General features: G+C 38.1%; 1 protein-coding gene and 1 non-coding gene across 2 annotated transcripts; one reads left to right on the forward strand and one right to left on the reverse strand.

Moving 5' to 3' along the window:
- The first annotated feature begins 2,024 nt into the window (after nt 1-2,024).
- LOC130719482 (putative F-box/LRR-repeat protein At1g56400) lies at nt 2,025-3,991 on the forward strand. Its single transcript, XM_057570108.1, has 2 exons — nt 2,025-2,927; nt 3,689-3,991. Exons 1-2 carry the CDS (start codon nt 2,025-2,027, stop codon nt 3,989-3,991), a joined length of 1,206 nt encoding a protein of 401 aa, XP_057426091.1.
- Nucleotides 3,992-12,828: 8,837 nt separating this feature from the next.
- Nucleotides 12,829-12,935, reverse strand: LOC130721605 (small nucleolar RNA R71). Its single transcript, XR_009013532.1, has one exon. It is a non-coding gene; the product is annotated as a small nucleolar RNA R71 (small nucleolar RNA).
- Between the last annotated feature and the right edge of the window lie 2,125 nt (nt 12,936-15,060).

Raw genomic sequence — 15,060 nt, forward strand, 5'->3', positions numbered from 1 at the left:
GTAATTATTTTTTATTAGTGACGAATTTGTTTTCGTCACTAAATTTTTCCTTTATAAAAAATGGGGTGGAGTGTAGATTTAAAAATAGAATGGGGTGGAGTGTCATTCTTACAAATCTTGAGGGGGGTGAGTGTATTTTACTCATAGTTTTAACTTTTAATTTACATAACTATAACTATTTTATTTATTATCATAAATTAACCTTTTAATAATGTTAATAATTTTACTTACTTAATTTTTTTTCCTTTAAGTTAATTTTATTATTACTTATTTCCAATTTTAATTTATTATTAATTATTGTTAGGTCCCGCGCTTCATTTAATTGTGGTAAATCAATAATTGATGATAAATTTGACTTATTTTTTTTATGGTCAATCTTATTAATAGGTCTCTCCTTGATTAATAGATTTAAATTTTAATATTGGTGAGAGTTATTAAAATGCTAAAAGCTATTTAATGTTTATTGTTTTGTAAGGTTATAACTATTAAAATGGTGAACAATTATTCAAATATTTGATGGCCAAATTTTTGGTAGGTCTCTACGTTTTTTTTTATAGGCAAATGTTAGTGGTTAGTTATTAGTAAGTTAGAAATTCCCTTCAAAGTTCCCTTCCAGGATTCCCTTCAAATCCCCTCCCCACCCTTATGCCCCCTAGCTCTTACCACTTAAGCTAACCCTCGGGGACGGTAGGTCTCTCCGTATTTACTAGTTTTAACCACTTTACCGTTCAATAATTTTAGTTTCTGACAATTTGAAGTAGATATATGAATTCCGTTTCAATTTTTGATTCATTAAAATGGTAAAAAACACTAAAACTATTTCATGGTTAATTTCATTGTTAGGTCTCTCCCCATTTAATAGATAAAATTTTTATGTTTAATATTTATATATTATTATAATTTTTTAATAATTAATAATTTTAATAACTGTACTTACTTTTTTTTTTCCTTGAAGTCACTTTTATTCTCACGTATTTCCCCTTTTAATTTAATTAAAAGTTATTGTTCTTTCTTTTCTTGCTTGTAACATTTTAACTTACTTGGGAGAGGTATGTTCCTAAGGCTTTTTGCTTATCAATACATTTCTCTTTTCCAAAAAAAAGTTATTGTTAGGTTTCTCCTCATTAGGTTGTGGTAAATAAATATTCACCAAAAAAAAAAAAGATTGTGGTAAATAAATAAGAGAAAAAGTTTGATGCACCGACGGTGTAAAGTTTTTTTACACCGTCAACCAATCAGATTTCTAGAATGTGAGAAAATCTCCCTTTTCATTTAATTTCTTTAATTGACATGTCACATCCTTAAAATCTGATTGGTTGACGGTGTAAAAAAACTTTACACCGTCGGTGCATCAAAATTAAACTCAATAAATAATTGATAGTAAACTTGACTTATCATTTGATAGTCAATCTTTGGTCTCCCCGAGATTCATAGATTTACAACTTAGTATTTGGTGATAATTATTAAAATAGTAATACCTTAATTAATGGTTAAAAAAATTATAACTATTAAAATTGTAAAAGATTATTAAAATATTTGATGGAAAATTTTAGTATGTGGCTCATTTAATAATTTTAACACATATTATTAATTTACCATTTAATAGTTTTTGTTGTTGATTTTGTTTATAAGTCAACATTATTGTTACGTCTCTCCTCATATAATTGAGGTTAAATAGTAATTAATAATAAATTTGACTTATTACAATTTATTAAATATGTAATTAATTATTTATAATGAGTAAGTTTATATTTTAGGTATAAAATCAATTGCTCTAAATTATTTGAAATGCAAATGTAATAAAAAAAAATTATAGTAATGATTTAATATATATTTCCTATTGTTAATTTATAGCTAAAATAATACTACTCTACTCAAGACAAAAACAAAAAACAATTCAAATCATATAGTAACCTTTATATAAGGTTGTAGAATTTTACCCCTCTATTTATATATATTCTTCTATGAAAGAGACATCGAATAACACCGTAAAAAAGCCTTGTTAGAATACTATTACCATAGCTATGGCACCCAACACAGATAGGCTTAGCTCGTTACCTCACTCTTTGCTCAAGGAAGCAATAAGAACCTCAATTCTCTCCAAAAGTTGGATAGATATCTTTAAGTCTACATCCAACATAGAATTTGATGAAGTGTCTTTTGTGAAAGATAGTCAAACTTATCGAAACAAACAAGCCCAAAGAAAGGCGTTTCTAAATTTTGTGGCTCTTTGGATTGCTAATCACTCAGAAACTATCGTGGATAAGTTCTCTTTGAGATTTTCAATGCCTGAAAAAGCTAAGAGGGTTGTGGGAAAATGCATTTCCTTCGCCACAAATCATGGGGTGAAGGAGTTGGAGCTGAACTTTTGTGATCCTACACTGAATTGTTACTTTACTACAAATTATATAAATCAAGAGGCCTTGCATGAATTGCCAACACATGTTTATGGCCACACTTTCGTCAAATCTTTGAAGTTGTTCTCATGCGGCTTTGTTGAGGCTGAATTTCATAACTTTCATGCACTCAAAGAAATTTCCTTAGGCTGGATGGAAGTGAAACTCAATACTACTAAGACCTTGTTGTTAAATTGCAAGGCACTTGAGAGTTTAAGTCTCAAGAGGTGTTGGAATTCAGATGAATTCAATTTAGGGGAAGAAAACCTAAGGTTGAGAAAGTTGGTCGTGGACAGATGCATGTTTAGATCTGATAGCATTTATTTTACGGCCAATGCTCCAAACTTAAGATATTTCTATTATTCAGGGTTGAATAATAACTTTTTGGTCATAGATGCACGTTCCCTTGTGATGGAGGAGTTTATTCTTGATTTCTGCATTGAGTTTGAAGGACATGCACTATTTCTCTACAAACTGGTTGAAAAAATCTCCAGTGCTAGTGTTTTAACCGTGTCTAATTACTTGCTTCAGGTATGTTTTAACAATTTATATATAAACCTAACTTTATGTTTGTCTTATAATATATATATTGTTAACATATTTTTAATTGGATATGTGAAGGTTATTCCCAGCGGAGGTTGTCTACTTCGAATGCAACGTAGCATGAATGTGAGAAGTTTGACAATGAAGATATCTTTAGATCAAAATGAGCTTCTGGGAATTACATTTTTGCTTAAAAGATGCCATGAATTAGAGTGTCTCACTATTTAATTGGGTCTCCCAAAAATATTATTGGTGAGTATTTCATAATAGTTTTCTTTCATATGAGTACGCATGCATTGTTGCTCAAATTTAATGTATAGAGTAAAGTTTTTTTTGGGTAAGCAATAAATTATATAAAACAAAAGGCACAAAGGGGTGCCAACCCTTACACAAACAAAAAGAGAGAATACAAGGGAAAGGAGAGAGATAATAAAACAAAAGGAACAGGGGAGAATACAACAGAGGAACAAATAAAAGAAAGGGGATCCTACGAAGACAAGAGACAGCACAAGTGCTTGTCCACCCTTCACACGGTTACACCTTCCAACCAAGGACAAAGAGCACTCAATGAAAGTAAATAATGTCTAATTATAGAAGATTATATAAAATATTTGAGCGGAACAAACATAATATTTGAATATTGTTTATTAAAAAATTAATGGTGAAGTGATTGTCCTTTTTTCTATTTAACTAGTTCAATCTTGCACGCGAGTTTTTGTGGCTAAGTTTTTTATTTATTGGTGTTGTAGGATTATGAGCTACCAGAAAACTTTAACCCCGAAAGGTTTTGGACTGATCATGAAAGGGCTTCTACATGCATGTTATATACTCTTAGATATGTGGATATTAAGAACTTTGAAGGATCAATAAATGAGATTCGTATGCTTACCTACTTCATTACGATGGGAAGAATCTTGAGAAAGATCACTATCAATGTATTGAAGGATGATGTTGCGGATCAAGATGACAAGTTAGATTATTACCGCAGTGACATGACAGAACAATTAATGACTCAAAGGGCTTCAAAAGATCTAGAGATTTCAATGTTATAAGGAAAATATGTTTAGAAATTAAATCAGTGAAGGTATATATATCCCAAATAAGATGAAGAGTTAAATGAATATAAGAGTCATCTAAAAATGAAGAGTAAGGTGAATGAAAGCTGATTGATGAAATTTTGAGTTTTAAATCAAGAAGTTACTAATGTATGCTTGAGAGTACTATGATTGTTTTAAATTCTGTTTAATATCTTATTATAATATATTAATTTACGCATAATATGTATTGTTGACCCCTCAATCATGAAATCCTAATTTGATTAATTGATCCATATTTTCGAAACACAATTTTAGGAGGAGTTCTTGATGCCTGACATTACCCTGAGAGACTAGTCTCACCTATTGGGTGAGGGGATACTATGAAATACTAAAATAGGCCACAATAATTTACTTCATAAAATTTTCACAAAGTGACATATTTTTCTTAAGTGACACTCCCCGAATTATTAATATTTCAAAATCATTTCATTTTAGGATAACCGCTATTTTAATAAATAATCAATGTTTTAGTAACAATAAATCATAATTAAAAAATTAGACAAATTCTTTAATCCAGCTTGATATCATATCTTAATTAGAACTCAATTATAAAAATATATATGCAAATGACATTAAGATCAAGTATGATCTTGTATTTTGCTTGGGTGCTACGCCCTTAATTATTAATATTTTCAAAATATTGTCATCTTATGATAAGTCATATTTCAATTACAATCCAATGTTTTGTTAAGAATTAAATCATGATCATCATATAACTTATAAGTATTTACAAGTTCATTAATCCATCTTAAAACTCATATTTTAATTTGAATTCAATTATAGAATAGGTGCTTACTCTGGTAAGTTGAGTGTAGGCTACCTTAGTGAGTTGGCCCAGTAAAATTAATACATATGTACATGTCATTAATTAGTTAATTATTATTGTATTAATTATGATTTGCACTCTCAGTTTTGAATAATTCCAATTAAACCCTGTTATGTTTGGGTGAAATTCTCTCTTCGAACACAACGATGGTTTATAGGGGCAAATTGGAATTTGAGGAACCCTTGTTTTCCTACGTCTTAGGTTTTAAGGGGCCAATTGAAACCCTAATTTTTTTAGGATTTTGATTTTTGACATTTGAGGAAATTAAAATACTCAGAAGGACGACAACGAACTCAGGTGTTTAGATGGGAAAATTCAGCATTGTGTGGAATACCGGGGCAAATTGAAGTTGTTATGAACAATCCTTTCAGAAATTGGTTCTTGTGCTTTGTCTTTTTACTTGTGCAAGCCGTTGGATCTTGCAGTCAAAACAATAGTATTATAACTTAGCATTACTTGATGGTTCCTTTTTATTCTTTGGTTTACTAGCTCTGAAAGTATGTCTGGTAATTGCTCCAAGTAATGTCTAAGCTATATCACGAAACTTTTCTAGTTTCTGGTCTCGTGGTCGAATTTGTTTTTTTTTGTAGACGTTGAGTGATGTATAAAAGAGGATTGGGTGAGCAGGACCATGTTCCTGAAGAGATCTATAAAACTCTGAACTTTAACTAATAGATGCTAATGATGTGAAGGTTCAGGCGAGGCATGAGAGACGTTGGAAAGTTGGACCTGTGATTCTTCTAAAAGAACGTCTTTGGGGTGTAGTTGTAATTAATAGTAGTTCTGGGCAATAATTAGAAATAACATAAATAATTATGATAATAAAATAATCAACACAAATGTAAAATCCTCATTGGACCACATCATTCCGGTATGCTACCCATAAAAAAATTCCTGTACAGTAGAAATCGCCTATAGAATATATACTGCAATCATATTATAAATTTTTTCCCTGGAAGTTAAATATTTTTAAATGCAATAAAAGACATGAGAAAAATCTTCTCATGAAATAGGTGATAAGAAAACAACAGATTGAAATACAACTTCAACAACAGAGTTCTCTAGATATCTACCATTAAAAACACAACTTTCACACCAACAGAGTTCTCTAGATATCTACCATTAAAAACACAACTTTCACAAGTCAGAGGATTAAAGCCAGCTACATCATAAACACTAGTCTAAAATTGAATGACAAAAAAGTCTATTTTTTGCTACACGTCTCTAAAACCCATAGCATATATTCCCACAACTCAATAGATTTTTTGACCCCCTTGAAAAACAACATAACCACCAAGTTCTACACCACCTAAAGCATATAATACAACAATTCAAGCCTTTACAATCAACCCCCTACAATAGTAGTAAAACAACAAATGACTATTATATTAGCAAGTTGAGAGTGGTCTGGAAGCATGATAGATCCTGTGTAAACATAAAGTATTATAAATTACCATTGAAGATCATATCACACCATATACAAAGGGAGAAAGAGGGAGGAAAATCAATGGGAGCAAATTCCATGGCTGATTGAGTAGCTAACGCGACTCTTGGGCTTGATTTTGGGACTCATGTTTTTCCTTCCCCGTTTGGGGATTGCCATCGTCTCCTTAGGCTAGACAGTAGCAGTTAGTGTGTTTTTGTTCCGGGCTTGCCCCGTCATGTTACCAAAAAGAAAAGGTCCACATGTAAAAATGCTTGTGCATTGCACGTGCGATGCACTAGTTGATTAAAAATATTTTATAATAATAACCTTTTAAACCATATATTAGTACCAAAATAGATACTATGAGTGACTTCTTGATGTTGCATCAGGCTTGGGTGGCAAAACTGTATAACCCATCTCACTTTTCCTCCCTCATCTTGGATTGCGTCCTCTTATCCGCGAGGTTTACTTCAGGTAGGACTTTTTTATAAAGTAAAAGATATTTATTATAAGATGAAAGTATCAGAATAGAAGTCCGCTCGACGAAAGATAAAAAAACCTCACAAACGAGGAAAATCCAACCGAGAGTCTACCTAAAAAAACAAAAGAAACTAAAGTAAACAAACTATTTGAAAGAGACAAATCCAAAAGCCTGCCTCCGCATGGACAAAACCGGAAAGCCTAAATCAAGAAACATTCAACCACTAAGAAAATCCTTCATTTGGGTACCAAATGCAGCGACAGGATCAACAAAAATAGGATCCTATTAAGCCACAATAAAAACCACAAAGAACAGAGACCCTTCCTAGCAGATAAACACGCAATATCAACAACATGACATTAGCAAAGAGATAAAAATATACTGAATCCAAGATCACCAAAAATATCTAAAGTGAAAAATATAACCCTGAAAACTCAATACTCATACATAGAAATCACCGCCACCAAAAGCAACATCAAGAAAGCGTGTAAAAATGGTCCATGTGCATGGCGTGAAATTCAATACCAATTTGAACAACAATCATGACTACAGGTACGGAAAATTTAGTGGTGATGGCGACTCGGATGCTGCTCCAAGCCAATAAACATGTTTCTTTTATTCCCAACAGAGTCAGTGAGGAAGAAGAAAGAACGCACCAACAAAGCCCAACTTGTTCCGGGATTAGAGCTTCAACCCCATTCCAACAGGCTGTAGATTCTCCACAGCCCGATCAGACCAATTTTCTCAGCCCCCTCCAACCTTCTCCAGTAAAATTTGTTAGCCTAGAAATATTAACGACATCAGTTTTAAAACAATAACATTTAAGAGATGAATTAAAAGATGGAGAAAGAGAACGTAAAATCAAAAGAGACCAATGGATCGTTGCAAGGATGGATAAGAACTCGTAACACAATCGAGGTATTTGGGTAACGAAAGAAGTTCACCATAGCCGTTGAAACATGGATTGGTTGAGCCACCCTTAAAATCTACTACGGTGGAAGCTTGCAATCTCGACTTCTATGGACGTGAAAATAATATTAATCCAAATATGCACAAGAAAGGAGGAGTTTGAATTGTTCCCTTCAAAAGCTTTAAGATTCAAACGATAGTTGATGATAGACGATGAGCTGAATCGTTTGGCACAACAGATAAGCAAGAGTAAATGAAAGAGACAATGACACACAAACTTTTATACTGGTTAACCGAGATTTCACTAAGGGTGAGTTCCAAGGACTCTTCCTTACAAGTATTCTCCAGCTTACCTCCTCAGGCTAGAGCATTCTTTAGAAACTGCCTCTCCAGACACTGAGTATTATAGCCTCTCCAGACAAGTATTATTTCAGAACCGCCTCTCTAGGCATTGAGTACTCTTAAAATCTTTCTAGGCTAAGTACTGTTTAAGAACTGCCTCTCCAAGCATTGAGTATTTTTTGTCCCTGCCTCTCCAGGAAGAACGAGTAATCTTTTAGAACTGCCTCTCCAGGCATTGAGTATTCTTTGTCCATGCCTCTCCAGGCAGAAGAAGTATTCTTTGTCCCTGCCTCTCCAGACAGTTGAGTATTCTTTGGCCATTGCCTCTCCACGCATTGAGTATTCTTAACGCCTTTCCAGGACCAAGTATTCTAAGGACACCTCCTCAACAAGTATTAGACGAGACTCCTCCCTACAAGTATTGTTCTAACCAAGAACATAGAGATGAGGTACAGCACCCATGGTGAGAGGATAGTGAAGTGAGAATCTAGAGAGAGTGAAAGCGTAACCACTTAGAGAGAGAAGGTAACTGAATTTCAAGTTGTTATTTTCTCAAATGAGCTAAGAGTCCCTTACAATTGGTAACCGTTCCCTACTTATACATTCGGGGTTTGGGCTTGGCGCCCTTAACCTTTCCTAATGGGATAGTTGGGCCTTCAGGGAGAAGGCCCAACTCCCTGGCTCGCGCGTCGCCCCAGGCAGGCGCGCCTGGGCGAGGGACCCTAGGGTCTCGCCCAGTCCACAAGTCCACAAGACACCGAGCTAGAAGCATGAGAGCTGAGTGTGTCTTTTAAAGAAAAAGTAAATACAAGGCGACAGTTACGAGTAGGTTACCTAAAGCCAAAATCTAACGACTTTAAATAATTGCCAACATGGCTTGATAACTAGAGCCTGAGACTAATTCTTTGACTTTCCCGGCGAATTCCTTTGATCCCATGAGTCCACAAGTTGGCTTGTGGCGACAGCGCTTGGATACCTCGCCCCGTTCCAGCAATGATCGTCGTGGACCACGATACATTGACGCGTGTAAGTCATATGTAACGCATTAGGATAACACAAGGTCCAACGGATCTTACAAAATCTTAACCACTATCTTCGATATGTCCCTTCAAATCACAATAAAGCCTGCCAGTTTGAATTTAAACCAATGAACTTCAGCGGTTGCAATTTTTCACTTATTATGTCGTTCCCATTCCCCCAAAAACCGCGTCACGTTCTCCTAGTGTAATCATTCCACCTTACCACGATGGGACACGATTTCCCAACTGCTGCCCACTTTAGCTTTTAAATCCCCCTTGCTCCATCATTCACCATTTATTGAGATCCTTACATCCTGCCAAAAACTTTTACCCTAGCATCTTACCTTATCTTCACTCCACTCTTCTCCTTCAGCAATAATGACTTCCCCACGCCGTACTAAAAAATCTTCTCGATCCCGAAGCTCGGCCCCGACGCCTCCACCTCCAATTGAACTTCCTCCCCGCGGAGGACTTCCCCTGGGCGAGGGGGAGGTCACCGCTTTCTGGCGCCGGGTGTTTTCCACCCTCCCAGAGTCCGCGGATAAAACCCCCATCCAAAAGGCCATTTGCCAAACTTCTGAATTGTCTTCTGATGAGTCTGTTACTGAGATGGCCCGCCAGGCTGGTGGGCTTTGCTATGAGAAATCTCTCGAAAAGGTTCTTGTCACCGGAAGATGCCTATCGATTCGCCGGCCCTGGCAGCACCGTGCGGTCGATCATAGCGTGGAGAGACCCCACTTCTTTTATGTCTACGAATATATGTTCCTTGATCTGGGAATCAAATTGCCCTTATCCCCTATCCTTCGCCAAGTCATGAGGGAAATCAACGTGGCCCCCTGCCAACTACATCATAACGCCTGGGCCTTCGTTCGTTGTTTTGAGATTCTCTGCAATGTCGTTGGCCTTGAACCAAAAACCGCCCACTTCTTTTGCTTTTACGCCGTGGAGCCGAAATCCCTAAAAACCAAAACCCCAGGGTGGGTTTCCCTGAAATCACGTACAGGCCGCCAGCGTCTCCACCCCTCCAAGAGCAACGTTAAGATGGGACCCGGACGCCTGTATTTCCGTATAACCGTGCATCCCACTTATCTTGAGGCTTTCACCCTTCGGGACGGGACTGCCCTGTTCCCCTTCTACTGGACCAAGAGCCCTCGTGATGTTCCGCCGTCGTCAGATGCGTCGCTGAGTGATGGAGATAAAATCATCCTCGCTGGACTTCCGGTCCTTGAGTGCTCTCAATTGCTCGAGGCCGCTCGCAAGAACACCCTTGGTTCATTCCTGGGAGGAATGAACTTTACTAAAACCGAACTGGAGCGCGCCCTGGCCGCCGAAACCTTCAAATTTCCTCCCGTCTTCAACACCAACGGAGGTAAGAGGAAACGCATTGCTGCAGATGCCGACGCCGGTACCACCGCCCCCTCCCCAAGGAAACGGGTACGCGGATCCGCATCAGTTGAGCCTGCCCCGCCCTCTCCTGAGGCCGGCGGGGCGATGCCACACGCTGCAGCTCCTGGGTCTAGCGAACCCACGCCGAATGCTGTCATTCCACCGGAGACTGACGAGCCAGCGCCGCATTTTTCCATCAACACCACTCTTCCCTCTTTGGCGGAAGATTCCCACAAATCCAAAGAAGCTGACCTTGGCATAGACGAAGAAACTTTGGCTGCCCCCCCTCTGCTGAAGAAGAGAAAAAAGAGGACCAAGGGGGTCAAAACCGTCAAATCGCCTATTCCTTGCCAGGATGTGGCGGGCGAGGACGTACCGGATGATGACCCTATTTTAGTAGTGTTTTTAGGGTCATTTCTTTGGTTGTTTTGAGTCTTTTTGTTGAGTCTCATGTAGTGTTTCATGCATTCTCATGCATTTTTATTCTTTTCTTTAGTTTTTATTTCGTTTTGGTAATTTGGTAGTTTTATAGGTAGTTTTCTTGCATTTTAAGTAAAGTTTAGGACTTGCATGGTTTTGTTGTGTTTTATGAAGGACTTCTTGTGCTAATGAGCTCTTGGAGCTTCTAGAATCTTCCTTGTCTTGTTTGCTAGGTTTGGAGTGCAGAAACTGAAGGAGAAAGAAGGCCAAGAAGCATGGAATTGATGAAGAACATAAAGAGGATTGAAGAGAGGAGTTTCAGAAGCCAAAAAGTCATTTTCAGGCGAGCTTGAGCGCCTAGGCGCTGGGAATGGGCGCCTAGGCGCCAATAGGGTCAGAGAGCATGTTTTTTAACATGCAATTGGCGCTCAGGCGCTCTGAATTGGCGCCTGAGCGCCCAGTTTCGTTCATTTTGCCTATAAATAAGGCTTAGGCCAATTTCTTTGACACATTTTGACATTTCACTCATTTTTGGTCAAGTTTGAGAGCTGAGGAGAACTTTGGGGCCAAGGGAGGCTTCCAACTTGTACTTTTCCTCAGGTTTTATTTACATTTTCTTCATGAATTCACTAGCCATGAGTGGCTAGTTCTCTTTTTGCTTTGGGTTAAGAGATTCTATGAAATTTTAGTTTGTTAAATCCTATCTCTATGCATGAGTCTTGATTCAATCTTGTATTTCAATTCCTTATTGCATGTTTAGCTTTGGTGCACCTTTGCTATAGACTAGATTATAATTGAATGGAAATTTGTTATGATTTAGGGACATGAATTGGAATAGATCCTTCTATACTTGCTTCTAGGAATAGAGTGAGGGTAGGGTTTTGTTGGCCTGAATAACCATGTTTTTTTTACCTCTTATGAATGTTTAAGTACACAAGGAATTGGGCTTATCTTTCAATTTGAGGGAATTACTTTTGTGAGGAATCAACTAGTAAGTACATAGGCTATAACAACAAGATATAAATCAAGATATCACATGCATAGGATAGGTGGAATAAAATGGATTAGTTGATCAAAAACCCAAGGCAATTTTCCATCATTGTTATTTACATCATTTTCAACATTGCTCTTTTGCAAAACTTTACTCACAAACAACCAAAACCAATTTCTGAATTTTACTGCTTTAAGAACTTACAAACTTTGGACTTAAATCAACAATTCTCACTCACAATCCCTGTGGTTCGATATTTTAAAACCCGGAGGTATTCGTACACTTGCGAATTGACCAACAAGTTTTTGGCGCCGTTGCCGGGGATTGTTTGTGGTTTTCGGTTTAAGTTAAAGAGTTTGTTTGTTTGTTTTACTAAGCATTGCATTGAATAGATGTTACTAACCTTTTCTCTGTTTTTGTGATTTTAGTTTATGCACAGTAGGCTTGGCGCGGATCCATTGCTGTTTGATCCGGAGCCTGAACGTACTCTTCGCCGTCGTCGAGCCCAACAAAGGCTCGAAGCCATGGCTGCTCAAATGACGGAAGAGGAGATGCAAGCCCACATTGAAGAAAGAGTGAATGAGGCTCTTGCTCAAAGACTTCAAGAGCAAGAATTGGAGAATGCCAATCGTTCTCTCAGAGACCTCACCTCGGCTGCCATGAGCTACGATTATCCGGGCAGCATAGTTTCCCCCGATGGCACGGGAAATTTTGAGCTGAGGCCGGCATTCATTAACTTGGTGAGCCAAAATCAGTATGGTGGAGGTGCTCTTGAAGATCCTCATGCACACATGGAGCGGTTTATCCGCAATTGCAACACCTACAGAGTTCAGAATGTTTCAGCGGGCACCATCCGCTTGAGTTTATTCCCTTTTTCATTGAGGGATACTGCTGAAGAGTGGTTGAATTCACAGCCCCAAGGTAGCATTACATCTTGGGAAGACTTGGCTGAGAAGTTCACCACAAGGTTTGTTCCTAGAGCCCTCTTGAGGAAGCTCAAGAATGACATCATGACTTTTACTCAATCCACCGATGAGAATCTCTATGAAGCTTGGGAGAGGTTCAAGAAGCTCTTGAGGAGGTGTCCTCAACATAACCTTACTCAAGCTGAGCAAGTAGCAAAATTCTATGATGGTCTCCAATATTATTCGAGGTTTGGTTTGGATGCGGCTTCAAGTGGAGAGTTCGATGCCTTACTTCCACAAGTGGGGTATGATTTGATTGAAAAGATGGCTATAAGAGCCATGAACTCTAGTAATGATCGCCAAGCCCGAAGAGGAGTCCTTGAGGTTGAAGCTTATGATCAACTTATGGCCTCCAACAAGCAACTCTCCAAGCAAATGAATGAGATTCAAAATCAAATGAAGACTACCAAGATTGGTAGTCGAGTTGCCAAGGTGGAGTGTGTGACTTGTGGAGGGCCACATGACAGCGAAGAATGCACAGAGACTAGACCGGAGGAGGAAGTGAAGGCCATGGGTCAAGCTCGGAATGACCCATTTTCAAATACTTACAATCCAGGATGGAGGAATCACCCTAATTTTTCTTGGAGGCAAGGCAATAATGGGCAAGGAAATGGCTTTCAAAGACAATTTCCTAGCCAAGGATTTCAAGGCCAAAGCTCAAGACAACCTCAAGTGCGAGGAGAAGGTGAAAGTAGTGGTTCCAAGAAGAGCTTAGAAGAGTTGGTGGAAACTTTCATCAACCGGACGGAGAACAATTACAAGAATCAAGAGGCGGCTATCAAGAATCTTGAGAATCAATTTGGCCAGCTGGCCAAGCAAATAGCCGAGAGACCTCAAGGTAAATTTCCTTCCGACACTATCCCCAATCCTAAGCAAGAAAATGCCTCTGTGGTAGCCACTAGAAGTGGGAGAGTGATGAGTGAATTGAAGAAAAAAACAGAGGGAGAAAAGAGAGAGGAGATAGTGGGAGGAGAAGTAGTTGTACCTATTAAGGTGAGAGAGGAAGTTGATCTTACTCCTGAAACTAGCAAGGTTCCGTTCCCTAAAGCATTGGCGAAGAAGAGCTTAGATAAAAAGTTTTCAAAGTTTGTTGATGTTTTCAAAAAGCTCCACATTAGTATTCCTTTTGCCGATGCTTTGGAACAAATGCCTATATATGCTAAGTTTATGAAGGATATTCTGCATAAGAGAAGAAGATTGAAGGGAGTAGATGAGACGGTGTTGATGACGGAGGAGTGTAGTGCCATTTTGCAGCGGAAGATGCCTAAGAAAAGAAGGGACCCCGGAAGTTTCACTATTCCGGTAGAAATTGAAGGCATGGCGGATGTGGAAGCCTTGTGTGATCTTGGAGCGAGCATCAATTTGATGCCGCTCACCATGTTTGAGAGGCTTAACCTAGGAGAGGTTACTCCAACCATGCTTTCCTTGCAAATGGCGGATCGATCCCTCAAGACTCCATATGGAATTGTGGAGGATGTAATGGTGCGGGTGGACAAGTATGTGTCCCCCGTGGACTTTGTTGTGCTTGATATGGAGGAGGATGAGAAGATTCCTCTCATTCTTGGTCGACCTTTCTTAGCTACTGGTAGAGCTAAGATTGATGTTGACAAGGGTCACCTCATTCTCCGTGTTGGTAAGGAAAAGGTACGGTTTTCTGTTTTTAATCCTATGATTGAGACTAACCATGACAATGACTTTGTCTGTGATGTGATTAGAAGCAGGTCAAAGGTTTCAGAAGAGATCCCCAAGGTTAATGCCCAAATTGATGAGTTCCATCAGGCTCTCATCAAGCTTGTTAATGGTAACAAGTATGGGGGGTCCAAGTACGAGAACCTACATGCTCATATGGTGAAGTTTACCCAAGCTAGCACCCTTGCTAAGATTGAGGGTGTTTCAAGTGATGAAGTGAAGATTAAACTCTTCCCTCATTCTTTGACAAGGGAGGCTAGAGCTTGGTTTGATGAGCAAGAGGACATTGCCTCATGGGAGGATTTACTCCAGAGGTTTTGTGCAAGGTTTCTTCCTTGCACTTGTGGTAAGTTAATCAATGGAAAGGAATTTCCTTCCTAACACCATCGGAAGGAGAGTCCACCTAGGACTATAACCTAGGGCTAAATGGGAGACAACCCATTCTTTTCATTTTGTTTTTTTATTATCTTTTAATTTTGTAGTATTTTAGGTGTTTAATTTCAAAAAAAAAAAAAAAAAAAAGGAAAATTTTTGTGAAAAAACTGGGTTGAGCGCCTAGGCGCCAATACA

This window comes from Lotus japonicus, chromosome 5, assembly GCF_012489685.1.
Source record: "Lotus japonicus ecotype B-129 chromosome 5, LjGifu_v1.2".
In the NCBI taxonomy this organism is placed as follows: Eukaryota; Viridiplantae; Streptophyta; class Magnoliopsida; order Fabales; family Fabaceae; genus Lotus; species Lotus japonicus.

Coding starts and splice junctions, on each gene's coding strand:
- LOC130719482 (XM_057570108.1), top strand. CDS start 2,025: ATGGCACCCAACACAGATAGGCTTAGCTCGTTACCTCACTCTTTGCTC. Junction 2,928..3,688: donor TGTCTAATTACTTGCTTCAG/GTATGTTTTAAC, acceptor TTGGTGTTGTAG/GATTATGAGCTACCAGAAAA.